Raw genomic sequence first — 18,897 nt, 5'->3', positions numbered from 1 at the left:
CTGTGCCATTCTGTCGACATACATCGTCGGGAACTGGTTAAAACAATGTAGTTTAGCATGTTGATGAGTGAGGAAGGGAAGGGGGAACCAGGGAAGGCAAAATATAAGCACATCGTCATTAACATCTTTAACCACTTAAGGACCGCCTCCTGCACATATACGTCAGCAGAATGGCACGGCTGGGCACATGTACGTCCTGTACATGTACCCAGCCGTGGGTCGCGGGCGCGCGCCGCGCTCCCGTGACCCGGTCCGAAGCTCCGGGACCGCGAGACCCGCGGACCCGATCGCCGCTGGAGTCCCGCGATCGGTCCCCGGAGCTGAAGAACGGGGAGAGCCACGTGTAAACACGGCTTCCCCGTTCTTCACTGTGGCGGCTGCATCGATCGTGTGATCCCTTTTATAGGGAGACACAATCGATGATGTCACTCCTACAGCCACACCCCCCTACAGTTGTAAACACACACTAGGTGAAACATAACTCCTTCATAACTCAGGTGAAACATAACCCCTGTGGTTAACTCCCAAACTGCAACTGTCATTTCCACAGTAAACAATGCATTTTAAATGCATTTTCTGTTGTGAAAATGACAATGGTCCCAAAAATGTGTAAAAATTGTCCGAAGTGTCCGCCATAATGTCGCAGTCACGAAAAAAAAACGCTGATCGCCGCCATTAGTAGTAAAAAGAAATTATAAAAATGCAATAAAACTATCCCCTATTTTGTAAACGCTATACATTTTGCGCAAACCAACCGATAAACGCTTATTGCGTTTTTTTTTTTCAAAAAAAATATGTAGAAGAATACGTATCGGCCTAAACTGAGGAAAAACATTTTTTTTTATATATATGTTTTTGGGGAATATTTATTACAGCAAAAAGTAAAAAATATTGCATTTTTTTCAAAATTGTCGCTCTATTTTTTGTTTATAGCGCAAAAAATAAAAACCGCAGATGTGATCAAATACCACCAAAAGAAAGCTCTATTAGTGGGAAAAAAAACAACGACAATTTTGTTTGGGAGCCACGTCGCACGACCGCGCAATTGTCAGTTAAAGCGACGCAGTTGCCGAATCGCTTAAAGGGGCAATGTCCAAATGCCCCTCCCTATATAACCCCCTCCCATAGGAGGAGTACCTCAGTTTTTACGCCAGTGTCTTAGGTGTTAGTCATGGTTTAGCTTGCCTCCGCATCCTTGGGATTAGGTGAGCTACCGGTTCTGTCCAAAAAAGCCTCAGCGCTAAAGTGGTCAGTAACCGGACCCCAAACCCTTGGGGTATAGCCCATAATGCTTTTCTTTTAGAGAGCTGGACCCTGGGCCCAGAACTTAGAAACCTTTGGGTACCTAAAGTTTTCTGTTGCCAGGGTGCTATATGGGCCCAGGACAGTGGATCCTTCATAGGAACCCAGGGCCTGAAGGTCTAGACATCCCCACGGAGATGGGGGAAGATTGGGCCTCTTGCTTGGCAAAGTCCTGCGGCATGGAGCAGGTAAGTGAGGGGAAAACTTGCGGAACTTGGTTCTTGGCAGGTTTTTTTCTGGGGGGTCACAGGGGACATGCCTAAAGTTATGCACTGCATCTGGCAAACTAGTCACATATCATAAAGATAGGATGGCTCTCTATGTATTATTCCCCATAAGATGTGACCTCCCTTGTAGTGTTGGAAAAGCATTGAGTGGGGCCTGTGTTATATAAAAATATATGTGTGTGTCAGAGAGCTTTGCTTACCTGCAGGCCTCCAGGCGATGCTCCATTCAGTCTTCCTCCTCAGAGCCTGCAAGCAGGCAAAACGCTGACCTCCTCATGGTTCCAGGCTGCAGGCTGCAGTTTGCTGGAACAGAGAGGTCCCTTCCTCCCAAAATCCCCCCCCCCCCCCCTGTCGGGAGGGGCATTTCCTGTTTGAGATTGCTGGGGGGGAAGGGCGGGTCAGTGGCTTAAAGGAAGGGCCGCCCCTTCCTTGTTTGTTCCATTCAATACTTTGGAACTGAGGAGAAAGACCAGAGCGGCAGCACGGGGCGCCGAGGACACACAGTGGCCAGAAAGGATATTGCAGTCTTCAGAGGACTGTTTTTTCAAGCCTAGAAATAGGCTGTTTCTTTTCCATCTCATAGTTTTTCTTTGCAATACTACTCAGGGGGACAGAATGTTTTTTCTTTCCTGGATTTGAAACAAAAACGAAAAAAAAAAAAAAAAAAAAAAAAGTCATCTAGGGGAGAGGAAGCATTTTTTTATCCCCCAAACAGGTGTTTGGACAATTAACTTTTATAGTTCCAAATACCAATAGGTAGCAGGTGTACCTCGGTATTGTACCATGGTATGCCGCTGTTTTCCCTACAGGGAGCCTTGGGGCCATCGGGATCTGGGGCTGGAGCTGACGCGGGTCAGTCCAACCCTAAGATGGTCACGGAGGAGGTATTACTCACCTCTTTAAAAGAGATGCAGAAAAGCATGGGAAAAATGATAGCCGCAGCTATGCGGGGCAGTAAGCGGAATAGATCTCCGTCGCCCGAGCGCGGACCCTCAGAAGAGGAGGTCCTTTCCTCAGGGGAATTGGACGACCTCTTGGACAAGGACCAAGTAGGTTCAGGGATCGAAGACCCGGATACAGAGGAGTCTGGGGCAGTCTCCCTGAGGGAGAGCTGGTGGATTCAAGGATTGTCGGACTTGGTCCATAGGGCATTCAACTTGCCAGTACCAGATCTCCAGGTATCGACGGTTTCAGCTTTGGGCTCACTGAGGGCGCCTCAAAGCAATGCTGTGTTTCCGATCCATCCTCTATTAGAGGGAATTTTGTTCCAAGATTGGAACAAGCCAGATAAGATCTTTTTACCACCTAAAAGGTTCTCTGTCCTATATCCTATGGAAGAAAAATTTTCCAAAAGATGGGCTACTCCTGCAGTGGACGCAGCCATCTCATGTGTTAACAGATCGTTAACATGCCCTGTAGAAAACATACAGGTGTTCAAGGATCCAGTTGATAAGCGCTTGGAAGCACTACTTAAGAACTCCTTCACTACTGCAGGGGCAGTAGTACAGCCAGCTGTGGCTGCGATTGGGGTCGCTCAAGCATTATCGGATCAATTTAAGCAGATGCTTAAACTTATTCCGGCCCAGCAGGCAGAAAAATTTTCGGATGTCCCTAAGGCCATATGTTTTACGGTAGACGCAATCAAGGATTCTATCCAGCAAGCGTCACGTTTATCGTTATCCCTTATCCATATGAGAAGACTCTTATGGTTAAAAAGCTGGGAGGCTGAGCCCCCATGCAAGAAGCTCCTGGTAGGGTTCCCCTTCCATGGAGGACGACTCTTCGGAGAAGACCTAGATAAATACATTCAGACCATTTCAAACGGCAAGAGTACTCTCTTGCCAACTAAGAAGAAGGTTCAGGGACCTGCGTTTAAACGACAGTATTCCCCTGGGCAGGGGCCCTCTAATGCCAAGCAGTATCGACGGCCTCCTGCAAAAGCAAACTTCGGCTTCAACAGCAGATCACAAGGACAGGCTGTTAGAGGCAAAAGGCAGTGGTTTCGCAAACCAGCAAAACCAGCCCCCAAGCCAACCTTATGAAGGGGCGCCCCCACCCACGAAGGTGGGGGGAAGGCTGCGACTCTTTTCAGAGATTTGGGAAGCCAGCATTCCCGACGAGTGGGTACGGTCTTCCGTGGCCACAGGCTACAAATTAGATTTCCTAAGGTTTCCTCCTCCTCATTTCCAGAAGTCGAGGATTCCAAACGATCCGGAAAAGGGAGCCGCATTAAGATCGGCATTAGATCATCTACTTTCCCAGGAAGTAATAGTAGAGGTACCAGTCCTGGAACAGGGGCTGGGTTTCTACTCCAACCTATTCATCATCCCAAAATCCAATGGAGATGTCAGGCCAATTTTGGACCTAAAGATGGTAAATGCATATCTAAAGATCCGCTCATTTCGGATGGAATCCGTGCGGTCAGCAGCTGCCACACTCCAGAAGGACGACTTCATGGCGTCCATAGACATAAAGGATGCCTACCTTCATGTTCCAATTTATCAGCCACATCAAAGATATCTACGCTTCATGGTGGCTTCGCGTCACTTCCAATTCGTGGCGCTTCCCTTCGGGTTGGCTACGGCCCCCCGGGTGTTCACGAAGGTCCTAGCTCCAATCCTAGCCAAACTAAGGATCCAAGGGGTCACGATCCTAGCATACCTGGACGACCTCCTAGTCATAGATCACTCGTCTCCCGGCTTGGAGCGAGCAGTGGCCCTCACGGTCCAATACCTCGAGAGGTTCGGCTGGGTCCTAAATCGAGAAAAGTCAGCTTTCCAGCCCACAAAGCAGTTGGAATATCTCGGCATGAGATTAGACACAGAACAACAAGGAGTGTTCCTACCTCTGAGGAAGGTAAAAGCCATCAAGGAATTAATCCTACTGGTTCTAAGCAAGAAAGAACCGACTATTCGCCTATGTATGAGGTTACTAGGCAAGATGGTGGCCACATTCGAGGCGGTACCATACGCCCAGAGCCACACTCGCATCCTACAGGCAGCCATCCTGTCAGCATGGAGCAGAAGGCCACAGGCCTTGGATATCCCGTTGCCGCTCTCATCAAGAGTCCGACAAAGTCTGTGTTGGTGGTTAGACCCTCAGAATCTACTGAAGGGGAGGTCTTTCAGCCCAGTGGCTTGGAAGATAGTGACCACAGACGCCAGCCTGACGGGCTGGGGAGCAATTTTGGATGGTTGCACTCGCCAAGGTACTTGGGCAAAGCCAGAGAAGCAGTTGCCCATCAACATCTTGGAGCTCAGAGCTGCTCGACTAGCCCTCAGGGCTTGGACGTCAAAATTGCAGGGGTTCCCGGTGAGAATTCAATCAGACAATGCCACGGCCGTGGCATACATAAATCACCAAGGGGGAACCAGGAGTCAAGCCGCTCAGAGAGAGGTGAGCTTGATTCTTCTATGGGCAGAGGCTCATGTGCCCTGCATATCGGCAATATTCATTCCAGGAGTGGACAACTTTCAGGCGGACTTCTTAAGCCGCCAGACTCTATGGCCGGGGGAATGGTCTCTGCATCCACTAGTCTTTCAAGCACTCTGCCAAAGATGGGGAGTGCCGGACGTGGATATCATGGCATCGAGACTCAACAAGAAACTAGACAGGTTCATGTCCCGCTCAAGGGATCCGATGGCCTGCGGAACCGATGCGTTGGTTTGCCCTTGGCATCAGTTCAAACTTCTTTATGCGTTTCCCCCGCTCCAGTTACTACCCCGCCTGCTGCACAGGATCCGGGTGGAGCACATACCAGTCATCCTGGTAGCTCCAGCATGGCCCAGAAGGGCATGGTACTCACTAATCTTAAGGATGGTAGTGGGAGACCCTTGGACTCTTCCTCTACGGCCAGACCTGCTATCGCAAGGTCCGATCCTCCACCCTGCCTTACGGCATCTAAATTTGACGGCCTGGAAGCTGAATCCCTGATTCTCAGGGGTAGAAGTCTGTCTCAGAAAGTAATCTCTACACTAATCAGAGCCAGGAAACCGGTCTCTAGGGTGATTTATTACAGGGTCTGGAAGGCCTATGTAGGCTGGTGTGAGTCCAAGCGATGGCTTTCTCGCAAATTTACCATCGATAGAGTATTAAGTTTTCTCCAGCTAGGAGTGGATAAAGGATTGGCATTAAGCACAATCAAAGGACAGATTTCTGCTCTGTCAGTGTGGTTTCAGCGGCCGCTGGCCACCCACTCGCTGGTTAAGACCTTCCTTCAAGGGGTCTTACGTATTAGACCTCCAGTTAAATCCCCGCTTTGTCCGTGGGATTTAAATCTTGTTCTGTCAAGTTTACAGAAACAACCGTTTGAGCCGTTGGCTGATATTCCTTTGGTTCTACTGACAAGGAAGTTAGTATTTTTGGTTGCCATAGTTTCCGCAAGAAGAGTTTCGGAGCTGGCAGCCTTATCCTGTAAGGAACCATATCTTGTTTTTCATAAGGACAGGGTCGTTCTCCGCCCTCATCCTTCCTTCCTTCCGAAGGTCATATCCAGTTTTCATTTGAACCAGGATTTGGTATTACCATCCTTCTTCCCTAAACCTACTTCCAGAAAGGAAGGGTTGCTGCATACCTTGGATATTGTCAGGGCCATGAAGGCCTATCTTAAAGCTACAAAGAAGATCCGGAAGACAGATGTGCTGTTCATTCTACCGGATGGGCCCAAGAAGGGGCAGGCAGCTGCAAAGTCCACCATTTCTAGGTGGATTAAGCAATTAATCACTCAGGCCTACGGCTTGAAAGGGTTGCCTCCTCCAGTATCATTAAAGGCTCATTCTACTAGAGCCATGGGCGCCTCCTGGGCAGCACACCACCAGATCTCTATGGCTCAAGTTTGCAAGGCGGCAACCTGGTCTTCTGTCCACACGTTTACAAAATTCTACAAGTTGGACGTAAGAAGGAATACTGATACTGCCTTCGGGCAGGCAGTGCTGCAGGCTGCAGTTTGAGACCCCCGGAATCCGAGGGTCCTCTTGTTCGAGTTAAATTTAAAAATTTTATTTTTCTCAACTAAGTTGGATTTATTATGATTTGAGTATATCTCTAAATTAAATCCTTTTGTCTTGGAGATGTTCTCCCTCCCCTCATTGTAAGCATTGCTTTGGGACATCCCATATAGTAATGAATGCCGCTCTGTGTCCCGTGATGTACGATAAAGAAAAAGAGATTTTTAATACAGCTTACCTGTAAAATCTTTTTCTTGGAGTACATCACGGGACACAGAGCTCCCACCCCTCTTTTTTGAGGACCATTTTGGGAGGCATACTGCTTGCTACAAAACTGAGGTACTCCTCCTATGGGAGGGGGTTATATAGGGAGGGGCATTTCCTGTTTGAGATTGCCAGTGTCTACACCTGAAGGTACTCCATATAACCCATATAGTAATGAATGCCGCTCTGTGTCCCGTGATGTACTCCAAGAAAAAGATTTTACAGGTAAGCTGTATTAAAAATCTCTTTTTTTCTGCTAGAAAATGACTTAAAACCCCCAAACATTATATATATTTTTTTCTAACACCCTAGAGAATAAAATAGTGGTCATTGCAATACTTTTTGTCACACCGTATTTGCGCAGCGGTCTTACAAGCGCACTTTTTTTGGAAAAAAATCACTTTTTTGAATAAAAAAATAAGACAACAATAAATTTGGCCCAATTTTTTATATATTGTGAAAGATAATGTTACGCCGAGTAAAATGATACCCAACATGTCACGCTTAAAAATTGCGCCCGCTCGTGGCATGGCGACAAACTTTTACCCTTAAAAATCTCGATAGGCGATGTTTAAAAAATACAGAGTAGCTCTAGGGCTAGAATTATTGCTCTCGCTCTAACGATCGCGGCGATACCTCACTTGTGTGATTTGAACACCGTTTTCATATGCGGGCGCTACTCGCGTATGCGTTCGCTTCTGCGCGCGAGCTCGTCGGGACGGGGCGCTTTAAAAAAAAATTTTTTTGTTTTCTTATTTATTTTTATTTATTTTATTACTTTTTACACTGGAAAAAAAAAAAATTATCACTTTTATTCCTATTATAAGGAATGTAAACATCCCTTGTAATAGAAAAAAGCATGACAGGTCCTCTTAAATATGAGATCTGGGGTCAAAAAGACCTCAGATCTCATATTTGGGCTTAAATGCAAAAAAAAAAAATAATAATTTGGAAATGTAATTTTTTCAAATGACAAAAAAAAAAAATTGTCTCTTTAAGAGGCTGGGCGGGACTGACGTTTTGACGTCACTTCCGCCCAGCAGAGCTATGGGGATGGGCGAAGGATATTTTTCCTTCAGTCTCGTCCCCAGTCAGCTGCCGACAGCACCCGATCGCCTCTGCCGCTACCGACGGCTACGGTAAGCGGCGGAGGGCACGGGAGAGCGGCGGGAGGGGGGGCCCCTCTCCCGCCACCGATAACGGCGATCTCGCGGCGAATCCGCTGCGGAGACCGTCGTTATCGTTTACCAGACCGCGCACACTAAAGATCGATACCTCGGTTGTGGCAGCAGCTGCTGCCGTTACCGAGATATCAATCTTTAAAAAATGGACGTACATCGTCTTGCGCAGGTCTGGTAAGCTGCATTTTGGTCCGGTTCTTAAGTGGTTAAAAGCATAAATGGTAACAATTGTAAGCTGTGTACTTTCCTTTTCTAATCCTTTATACATCTGAGGTTGTCATGATAAGCATCCTCACTTCTCTATTTGTTGTCTCACATAGGAGTTGAGAGCGGACAGAAAGATGGACGATTTTCAGAATGCTCCTTCAACTCCCCACAAGGAGTGGATATCGATGGCAATAATATCTATGTGGCCGACACGGAGAACCATCTGATCCGGAAGGTACAATTCTATTGCTCTCCTATAGAAGAGTATTCATGAAGAGTGAATTGTGACATACGCTTTACATTCTCCAGCTGATTACTTGTTCCATTTATAAGCATGACTGACATCCCAACAGCACATTCGCACACATTTGTCCACGTTTTTATTTTTTACTTCCCTGGTGTTAAAGGGGTTGTAAAAGTTTGTTTTTTATTTTCTAAATAGGCTCCTTTAAGCTAGTGCATTGTTGGTCCACTTACCCTTTCCTTCGATTTCCCTTCTAAATGTTTTTTTTTCTTTGTCTGAATTTCTCACTTCCTGTTCCTCCTCAGTAAGCTTTCCACCATCGTCCGAGTCGTTCTGGCTGGGGGTTAGTCAACGTGCTCGCCCCCTCTCTTGGGACTACATCAATGCAGGGAGATGCGGGATGTAGTGTCAAAATAAAAAGTAAAATAAATAATTAAAACTTTTTTTTTTTTAAAGCCCCCCGTCCCGACTAGCTCACGCGCAGAAGCGAACGCATACATGAGCAGCATCCGCATATGAAAAACGGTATTCAAACCACACATGTGAGGTATCGCCACGATCGTTAGAGCGAGAGCAATAATTCTAGCCCTAGACCTCCTCTGTAATTTTTTAAACGTCGCCTATGGGGATTTTTGAGGGTAAAAGTTTGTCACCATTCCACGAGCGGGCGCAACTATGAAGCGTGACATGTTGGGTATCAATTTACTCGGCGTAAAATTATCTTTCACAATATTAAAAAAAAATTGGGCTAACTTTACTGTTGTCTTATTTTTTTAATTAAAATAAGTGATTTTTTTTTTTTACAAAAAAAGTGCACGTGTAAGACCGCTGCGCAAATACGGTGTGACAAAAAGTATTGCAACGACCGCCAGTTTATTCTCTAGGGTGTTAGAAAAAATATATATAATGTTGAATTTTCTGGCAAAAAAAAATATTTTTAACTTGTAAACACCAAATCTCAAAAAGAGGCTTGGTCCGTAACCACTAGGCTACCGCCCGCCATCAAATGATGGTGGGACGATAAGCCTCTCGTTCTGGGAGGACGTCATACGACGTCCTCGCCTTCCCGAGCCACCTGCCGCGTCACTGGGAACCCGATGCGCATTCCCCGGCGGCTGCGATGTCCGCTGGACACCCGCGTTTGCCCAGTAACTTAGCAGGACCGTGGATCTCTGTGTATAAACACAGAGATCCACGTCCTGTCAGGGATAGAAGACCAATGGTGTGTCCCTTGTACATAGAGACACCGATCGATCACCTCCCCCAGTCAGTCCCCTCCCCCTACAGTTGTAATCACTCACTAGGGTACACATTTAATTCCTTGATCGCCCCCTAGTGTTAACCCCTTTCCTGACAGTCATATTTACACAGTAATCAGTGCTTATTTATAGCACTGTTCGCTGTATAAATGTGAATGGTCCCAAAATAATGTCAAAAGTGTCCGATGTGTCCGCCACAAAATGGCAGTCACTGTAAAAATCGCAGATCGCCGCCATTACTAGGAAAAAAAGAAAAATGCTATAAATCTATCCCCTATTTTGTAGACGCTATAACTTTTGCGCAAACCAATCAATATATACGCTTATTGCGTTATTTTTTATTTATTTTTTTACCAAAAATATGTAGAATACGTATCGGCCAAAACTGAGGAAAAAAATTGTTTTTTTTGGGGGGGATATTTATTATAGCAAAAAGTAAAAAATATTGCTTTTTTTTTCAAAATTGTGTCTCTTCTTTTGTTTATAGCGCAAAAAATAAAAACCGCAGAGGTGATCAAATACCACCAAAAGAAAGCTCTATTTGTTGGGAAAAAAATATTAAAATTTAATGTGGGTACAGTGTTGCATGACCACGCAATTGTCATTCAAAGTGTGACAGCGCTGAAAAATGGCTTGGGCAGGAAGGGGGGGGTGAAAGTGCCCTGTATTGAGGTGGTAAAGTGGTTAAGAGCCGCTACAGGTCATCAAATTAGAGGTAAATGATTGCTGTAGAAGTTTTGCTTTTATTCGGTACAAACTGTACTGTAGCCCGATCGTTTCCACCTAACAGCCAATGATTGGTCACGAGATGTTAAACACTTCTGGGGCAGATCCACAAAGATCTGCATCGGCGCAGCGTATCTAAGATACGCTACGCCGCCGTAACTTACTTGGCATAAGTTTGAATCCTCAACGAATTTGCACCGTAAGTTACGGCGGCGTAGTGTATTTCTCGTGGCGTAAGGTCGCGGAATTCAAATGTGGCGAGTAGCGGGCGTGTTTCATTTAAATGAAGCGCGTCCCCGCGCTGAACGAACTGCGCATGCCCCGTCCGTCAAAACTCCCAGGGTGCATTGCTCCAAATGACGTTGCATGGACGTCACTGTTTTCGTCGTGAACGTAAATGGCGTCCAGCCCCATTCACGGACAACTTGCGCAAACAATGTAAAAATTTCAAAATTAGACGTGGGAACGACGGCCATACTTAACATTGAGTACGCCACCAGATAGCAGCTTTAACTATACGCCGGAAAAAGCTGAACGTAAACGACGTAAAAGAATGCGACGGACGCTCGTACGTTCGTGGATCGTCGGAAAAAGCAAATTTGCATACTCGACGCGGATTACGACGTGAACGCCACCCAGCGGCCGCCTGGAAAATTGCATCTTAGATCCGACGGCGTACTAAGTACGCCTGTCGGATCTAACCCAGATGCCGTCGTATCTTGTTTTGAGGATTCAAAACAAAGATACGGCGCGGGAATTTTGAAATTACGCCGGCGTATCAGTAGATTCGCCGGCGTAATTTCTTTGTGGATCTGCCCCTTCTGTGTGCATGAGCTCTGCCCCTTCTGTGTGCATGAGCTCTGCCCCTTCTGTGTGCATGAGCTCTGCCTCTGCACAGCTCCTTAGAGCAATAATTGTATTTACTTTCTCTACAGCATTGTGTATGGGGTTTACTATTCATAGCACTTCTCTTACCAGAGTATCCATATGGGACACAGTATTACCGGAGTGATTAGAACTATTCATAGCACACCGGTTCTCATTTAGTCTGCAGGTGAGAGCAACCGCCAAGCTGATTTATGTTAAATATCTTTTATTTTTGGATAACTGGAGGATTTATTTTAATCAGCAAGGCTCCTGCTAATAAGATGCTATGAGCTTTATTTTCATATTTTATTTGAAACATTTGGTTGTTGACCACTTCAGCCTCGGAAGGATTTACCCCCTTTATGACCAGGCCATTTTTTGCCATACAGCACTACGTTACTTTAACTGACAATTACATGGGCGTGTGACGTTGTACCTAAATAAAAAAATCAATGGGCCAGATTCTGGTACAAATGCGGCGGCGTAACGTATCGTCTTTACGTTACACCGCCGCAAGTTTTCAGCGCAAGTGCCTGATTCACCAAGCACTTGCGTGTAAACTTTTGGCGGCGTAGCGTAAAGCCGTCCGGCGCAAGCCCGCCTAATTCAAATGGGGCGTGTACCATTTAAATTAGGCGCGTTCCCGCGCCGAACGCTCTGCGCATGCTCCGTTTGGAAATTTCCCGCCGTGCTTTGCGCGAAATTACGGCGCCCCGACGTGTTTGTGAATGGCGACGTGCGTAACGTACTTACGCAAAAAAAAAAAAAAAATTCAAATTCGATGCGGGAACGACGGCCATACTTTAACATGGCTCGTCTAAAGTTAAGCCATGAAAAGGCAGGCTTAACTTTGCGACGTAAAAAACGACGACGTAACGCATGCGAGTAGCTTCGTGGATCGCCGTAAAAGCTAATTTGCATACCCGACGCTGAAAAACGACGTGAACGCCACCCAGCGGCGGCCGAAGTATTGCAGCCTAAGATCCGAAGGCGTACGAAGCCGTAAGCCTGTCGATCTTAGCCAAATGCGTCGTATCTTGTTTGTGAATCACAAATTAAGATACGACGCGGCAAATTTGATACGACGCAGCAGATACTTCCGGCCGTATTTCTTCTGTGAATCTGGCCCAATGTTTTTTTACTTTCTGCTATTAAACACATCCAATAAAAATATGTAAAAAATTAAATTTCTTCATCAATTTAGGCCAATATGTATTCTGCTACATATTTTTAAATAAAAAAAATCCCAATTGGCGTATATTGGTTGTAGACGTGATAACTTTTTCGCAAACCAAACTATGAGATAATTTATATTTCAATACTTTTATTGAAAATAAGCAATGTTGTACAAGGCACAAGTGACAAAGACTAAAATAACAATCAAGCTCTGTCAGATTATAGTACTCATACAAATAATCGTATATCTAAAACCTATAGATAAAAAAGAGACTCAACACAAAATGCAGTTAGCGGAAAAGTCCGTTAACATAACCATATAACATAAGAATAATCAAAGAAAAACACAATGTCCCCTTTTTTAATATACCGTATCTTTCCCCTCTTCAGATGTTAAAGTATTCATTGAATGGTAAAAAAAAATCTCGAAATAAAAAATAAAATAAGAGTAAAAGCTAATGAATTATATTCTTGACTCCCTAGGGTCCAACTAGTGGTTGCAAACTATGAGATAATTTAGGTACTTTTTTATTATTTGTAATATAATATTTTTTTTTACTATTAATGGCGGTGATCTGAGAATATATATATATTTTTTTTTACTGGACTGCGACATTGCGGCGGACAAATTGGACTTGAAGTGACACTTTTGGGGACCAGTGACACCAATACAGTGATCAGTGCTAAAAAATTTTTTTTTTTACTGATTACTGTATAAATGACACTGGAAGGGAAGGTCACCGTTATTCATGTTATGGTAAAAAACTATGTTTTTCTCGACGGGATTCCTTTCAAGCCTGCCTTGCCTACACACGATCGTGGAAAAAAAATGCTTGAGCAAAGCGCGGTGACGTACAACACGTACATCGGCAAAGGGGAAGTTCCATTCGAATGGTGCCACCCTTTGGGCTGCTTATGCTAATTTCCCCGTCTCATAACTTGCTTCTGAGCATGCACGTTTTTTCCCCCTCGTTAAAGCCTACACACAACTGTTTTTCACGATGTGAAAAACGACGACGTCAAAAACAACGAGAAAAAATAGCGCAATAGCGCCTGCAAAGTGCCTCAGTGTGAAAGCAGCCTAACTGTGTGGGATGCACTAGACAAATAGAGAGATCTGTTTCCTGATTAGTAGGAACACAAAATCTCTCTCTTTGTCTGTGACAGAACGATAATTTTAAATTATTTACATAGGCAGACTGCCGTTCTGTAATTTCCCTGAATGATTGCGAGTGACTGGCGGCTCCCGCTGTGTCCAATCACCCCAGACCAGGGAGCGCGGACAGTGCACAGGTACATTGTTTCTAGAGGTCGACCGATATATCGGCCGGCCGATATAGTGGCCGATATTTCGCGTTTTTAAAGAAATTGGCCGATCATTATGCAAAATAGGCAGATTGTCTGGGACCTGAGGCAGGGGTGTGTTGGGTGGAAATCCCCGCCGACCGTCTATTCTACACGGCTGCTTTCACAGCCGCTGTCTGCTAACTTTTTTTTTTTTCCCCCGTGGAGGAAGTTGGCAGTTGTTACTCGCCAATTACTCGTAACAGCCAATCGGCGGCGGCCGCCGCTGCCGACTTCCTCCTGATTTTAAAGGAACCTTTACTGCACACACAGGAGAGGGGAGGGAACGGAGCTGGGAGCGCTCGCTGGTGGGCACTGACAAGCTGTACTGTCTGGGGGAGCACTGACGGGCTGTACTGTCTGGGGGGGGGGGGGGGCAATGAGGAGCTGTACTGTCTGGGGGGCAATGAGGAGCTGTACTGTCTGGGGGGGGGGCAATGAGGAGCTGTACTGTCTGGGGGGCAATGAGGAGCTGTACTGTCTGGGGGGCAATAGGGAGCTGCACTGGTGGCTACTGATGGGCACTAATAGGCTGCACTGGTGGGCACTAATGAGGTGGCATTGACAGGCACTGAACTGGTGGGCACCGAGGTGGCACCAATAGGCTCCACTTGTGGGCACTAATGTACACTGATAGGCGGCACTGGTGGACACTAACGAGGTGGCACTGGTGGGTACTGATGAGATTGCACTGGTGGGCACTAATGGATACTGATGGGCTGTACCGGTGGGCACTGACGGGCTGCACTGATGGACACTGACAGGTACTAATAGGCTGCACCCCACCTCTCCACCCTAAACAATAACCTCCTCCCCACCTCTCCACCCTAAACAATAACCACTTCTCCACCCTAGATTTTCTGAGATGAAGAAAAAAAAAATCGGCCGCAAAAATCGGCAACATATATCGGCCGCCCCGATTTCCAAATATCAGCATCGGCCAGAGAAAAAGCCATATCGGTCGACCTCTAGTTGTTTCACGTAGCCAGGCCGCCCTGCCACAATATTTGTGTGGTGGGCGGTCTGAAACTGGTTAAGGAGCCTCCTGTGGAGGAAGCTTAAGCCCCGTACACACGATCAGAATATCGTACAAAAAATAGTGATTTCAAAGCGATCATGCGACAATCTTATTGCTAGTACAAAGATGGCGTCCAAAATTTTCCAAAGGGGCAAACATGAAAATTTTTCTCGTACAATACCAGATCGTATAATTTTTGTTTAATCAGTACAGTTTTCGCCCGAAAATACAATAAAAATACAATACAACACATGACATCACTTCCGAATTTTTATTCTGCCGAACGAGAATTTTCTTTCTTTAGTAACCTTTTTGTTTTTGATATGGAGGCTGGCATCCACAAAAAAGAGGCTGATCATTCGTCTGATAATCTCATCGTGTGTAATAAGCTTAAGATGGTGCTGCCCTCAGGATAGTAGGATAGGATTTTTTAGCCCCACTTTAAGGGCCAGTTCACACCATATAAACGCATTGCAGATGCTTTTCTGCATACGCATTTTGAATGCGTTCCAGTGCGTTTTTTGTGGATTTCTGATGCATTTTTCTCCCCTCCTTTTTTCATCTTCAATACGAGACACTTGCACCCCCTTCCTGCCCAGGCCAATTTTCAGCTTTCAGCGCTGTCGCTGTTTAAATGACAATTGCGCGGTTATGCTACACTGTACCCAAACAGAATTTTTATCATTTTTTTCCCACAAATAGAGCTTTCTTTTGGTGTCATTTGATCATCTCTGCGGTTTTTATTTTTTTCTAAACAAATAAAAAAAGTTTTTCTTTTGCTTCTGTTATAAAACTTTGTAAAAAAGTACGCTTTCACTTTCACTGATGGACACTGACAGGCAGTGATAAGATGGCACTGACGGGCACTGACGATGGGTTTCTGGTGGCCGTGACTTGTCCTTAAGGTTCCCTATCGGGAAAGTTCCTTCAAGGACTGCGCAGGCGCTAACTTGCCGACGGAAATCTCCGAACCTCGCCCGGCATCCAGGCTCCTTCTTTAACATCCCTGTGGATTGGAGGATGTTAAAAAAAGCGAGCGGAGCGAGCTCTGACGTGAGGCCGACTGGCCACTTTCCTCAAAATCCACGTCGCCCTGGATGACGGCCGAGGTTCGGAGATTTCCGTCGGCAAGTTTGCGCAGTCCTTGAAGGAACTTTCCCGTTAGCCGGAACCATCTCGGCAGATTAGATTGCGCCTGTGCAGGAACTTTCACGATAGCCGGAACCATATCAGCAGATCACCGGCACTGATGGGTGGCACTGATATGCAGCACTGATGGGCATTGATAGGCGGCACCGATGGGCACTGAAAGGCTGCAGTAATGGATACTTATGAGTGGCACTGATAGGCGGTACTGCTGGGCATTAATAGGCGTCACTGATAGATTGCACTGATAGGCATCACTGATGGCACTGGCAGGCATTGGGGATGGGCACTGATTGGCAGCTGCCTGGGAACTGATTGGCATTTCCCTGGTGGTCTAGGGTGGCATACCTGGTGGTCCAGTGTGATGGAAAAAGAAAAGAAAAAGAAGGGCGCACCGACCTAGTGCATTATCACTTTATTTTATTGAATAAAAAACAGTAGTCATACTCACAAACAGAGTAGAAAGACAGCGCTTATCGGACAATTATACTGGTAGACAGTATCGCTCAGTAACCATGGTAACAACACGGATCCGATGGCATCAGACCGACATTTTTGGCTTACACGTTTCAGAGGCGAACCTCCTTCATCAGAGCCTCGGTGGTTAGTAGCTGCAAGACACTAGACTTTACACTAAAATTGGATGACATTGCTCTATAGCAGGAAAACACCAGAGCGCAGGAGGAATTGTTTTTGTGGTCCAGTGTGATGGCCATCCCTGGTGGTCCTGGGCGGGCATCCGAGGGGGGGCTGCGCTGATAAACATTCAGCACAGACCCCCCCTTGTCAGGAGAGCAGCCGATCGGCTCTCCTCTACTCGCGTGTGTCAGACGCGAGTGAGGAAAAGCCGATCGTGTCTTCATGTTTACGTTGTGATCAGCCATGATTGGCTACGACTGATCATGTGGTAAAGGGCCTCCGTCGGAGATCAGTGTAGCGGTGTGTCAGTCTGGAACTGACCACACTGGTGTGAACTCTGCCATTGAAAACCATATAATCTACTATCTGTGTTTTCGATCCAGAAAAAAACCCCACACTGGACTGCATGTGGTGTGAACTGCCCCTGAATCGCGGCCTTCCTTGTCTTGCACAGGTGTACAGTATCCTTTCCTGTACTAAAATCACTTACTCTGATTTCACTGCACACTGTGAGCTTCTCATGTGCATGAAAAGCTGCAGCAAGTCAGATAGAGCCTGCCTCATTTCTTGGTTGGAGGATTTCTTCCCCCATATGACTTGCTCTGGTCCTTTTCACTCATTGGATTGAAGTTCTTTCACTCCTGGAGGCTCATCGTCCCATGTGGGCATTACCTAGGGTGGTGTGCATGTCAAATGACATCTGCCCATCAAGGCTCACTAATATTTTCATAGCTCCTCCCATGAGCCAGCCCACTGCTTGCATCAGTACTGAGGCCGGGTGCTGGGATGGTTTCGGGAAGTTATGTACAGCACCCTGCCAGCCCCTTCTACCAGCCATGATCGCCTTGCATTGCATAGAGACCCAGGGATGTAATAGGATCTGTAATCAAAGAGGAACATTTTTTTATTTAGCATGATGATGGGGGGGACCAGGGAATGCCAAATAGAAGCAGATTAATCTTCATCTTTAAAGTGCTCTGAAAACGACATATCCATTACCTAGGTAGAGAAGTTGTGAAATAGCCATACGAAAAAAGGAAATGATTCATATATGTAAATGTTTTACTTTTGCAATATTAATAACATGAAATATGTCCGCAGATCGATCTAGAAACATTAACGGTGAGCACAATAGCTGGCACTGGGAGTCAAGGAGTCGACAAAGTGGGCGGAGCTCAGGGAATACAGCAGCCAATCAGCTCGCCTTGGGATGTTGCTGTTTTTCCACCAGGTAAGTGTTAGTTTATTGCTACTTGTGCTCTGCTCTTTCCTCAAGTGTCAGATAAAACGTGAAATATATTGTGTAACGGGCACAGTGCCCAATTGGTTGGCGCTCTTGCCTTACAATCTCCAGCAGGGGCTCCAAAATTCTTTGGGGGGGGGCGCAAACAAACTGAAAAAAACCCCCCATCAAACGCAGCCCCTGTGCCCATCCAAAGCAGCCCCTGTGCCCATCAATTGCCGCCACTGTGCCATCAAAGGCAGATACTGTGCCCATCAATTGCTACCAGTGTGCCCACCAATTGCCACTACTGTGCCCATCAATTGCTGCCACTGTGCATCCCCCGCCCGCCCCGGCACTTACCTTGTCTCGGTGGGGCAGCGGGTCACGGCGATGTCCTCCACGCTCCTCGATGTCTTCTCCCTTCCTCTCTACCCATCCTCTGCTATGATCGGACACCTGATCGGCAGCATCCAATCGCAGAGCCTGTCATTTCAGCCAATCAGGTGATAGGTAACCAGACCCGAGCACCTGGCTGAGAGGCAGTTCAGTGTTAGGAAAGCGAATATTCTTTGCTCTCCTAACACAACGCTGAGTGAACAGCGAACACCCAGCATGGCGCCAACTGTTCACCTTTTTGGACATCTATTAGAGCCTGAGGCCCCATACACACAATAGAATCCATCCGCAGATAAATCCCAGCAAATGGGTTTCAGCGGATAGATCCTAGGGTGTGTACACGCCAGCGGATCTTTTTCCGCGGATATTTATCCCCTGGATGGATTCCAGCAGATCGGATATTCGCTGACATGCACAACAAATCCATCTGCTGGAATCCATCCCAACGGATGGATCCGCTGGTCTGTACAGACTCACCGAATTTATCCATCCGAAGGGATCCCCCGCATGCGTCGTAATGATTTGACGCATGCGTGGAATTCCTTATATGACAGCGTAGCGCACGTCGCCGCGTCATAATCGCGGCGACGGCGCGACACGTCATCGCAAGAGGATTTCGGCGCGGATTTCAATGCGATGGTGTGTGCCCGGCGCCCGAAAAAGGGATCAGGCACATGAATAGGGGGTGGCAGCGGCGACCATAGATAGATAGATTCATACAATGCATGAA

The 18,897-nt window shown here is 46.4% G+C and overlaps 1 protein-coding gene across 2 annotated transcripts in view; it reads left to right on the top strand.

The window, feature by feature from the left end:
* Nucleotides 1–18,897, top strand: part of NHLRC2 (NHL repeat containing 2) — a 76,757-nt gene that overhangs the window by 9,407 nt on the left and 48,453 nt on the right. For both annotated transcript variants that reach the window (XM_040361573.1, XM_040361574.1), the window contains exons 4-5: nt 8,241–8,362; nt 17,648–17,777. In XM_040361573.1, the coding sequence (XP_040217507.1) occupies nt 8,241–8,362; nt 17,648–17,777 (252 nt within the window). The remainder of the gene's footprint in view (nt 1–8,240; nt 8,363–17,647; nt 17,778–18,897) is intronic.

This window comes from Rana temporaria, chromosome 8 (assembly GCF_905171775.1).
Source record: "Rana temporaria chromosome 8, aRanTem1.1, whole genome shotgun sequence".
Lineage (NCBI taxonomy): Eukaryota > Metazoa > Chordata > Amphibia > Anura > Ranidae > Rana > Rana temporaria.
This window is presented reverse-complemented; position numbering and strand designations above follow the sequence as displayed.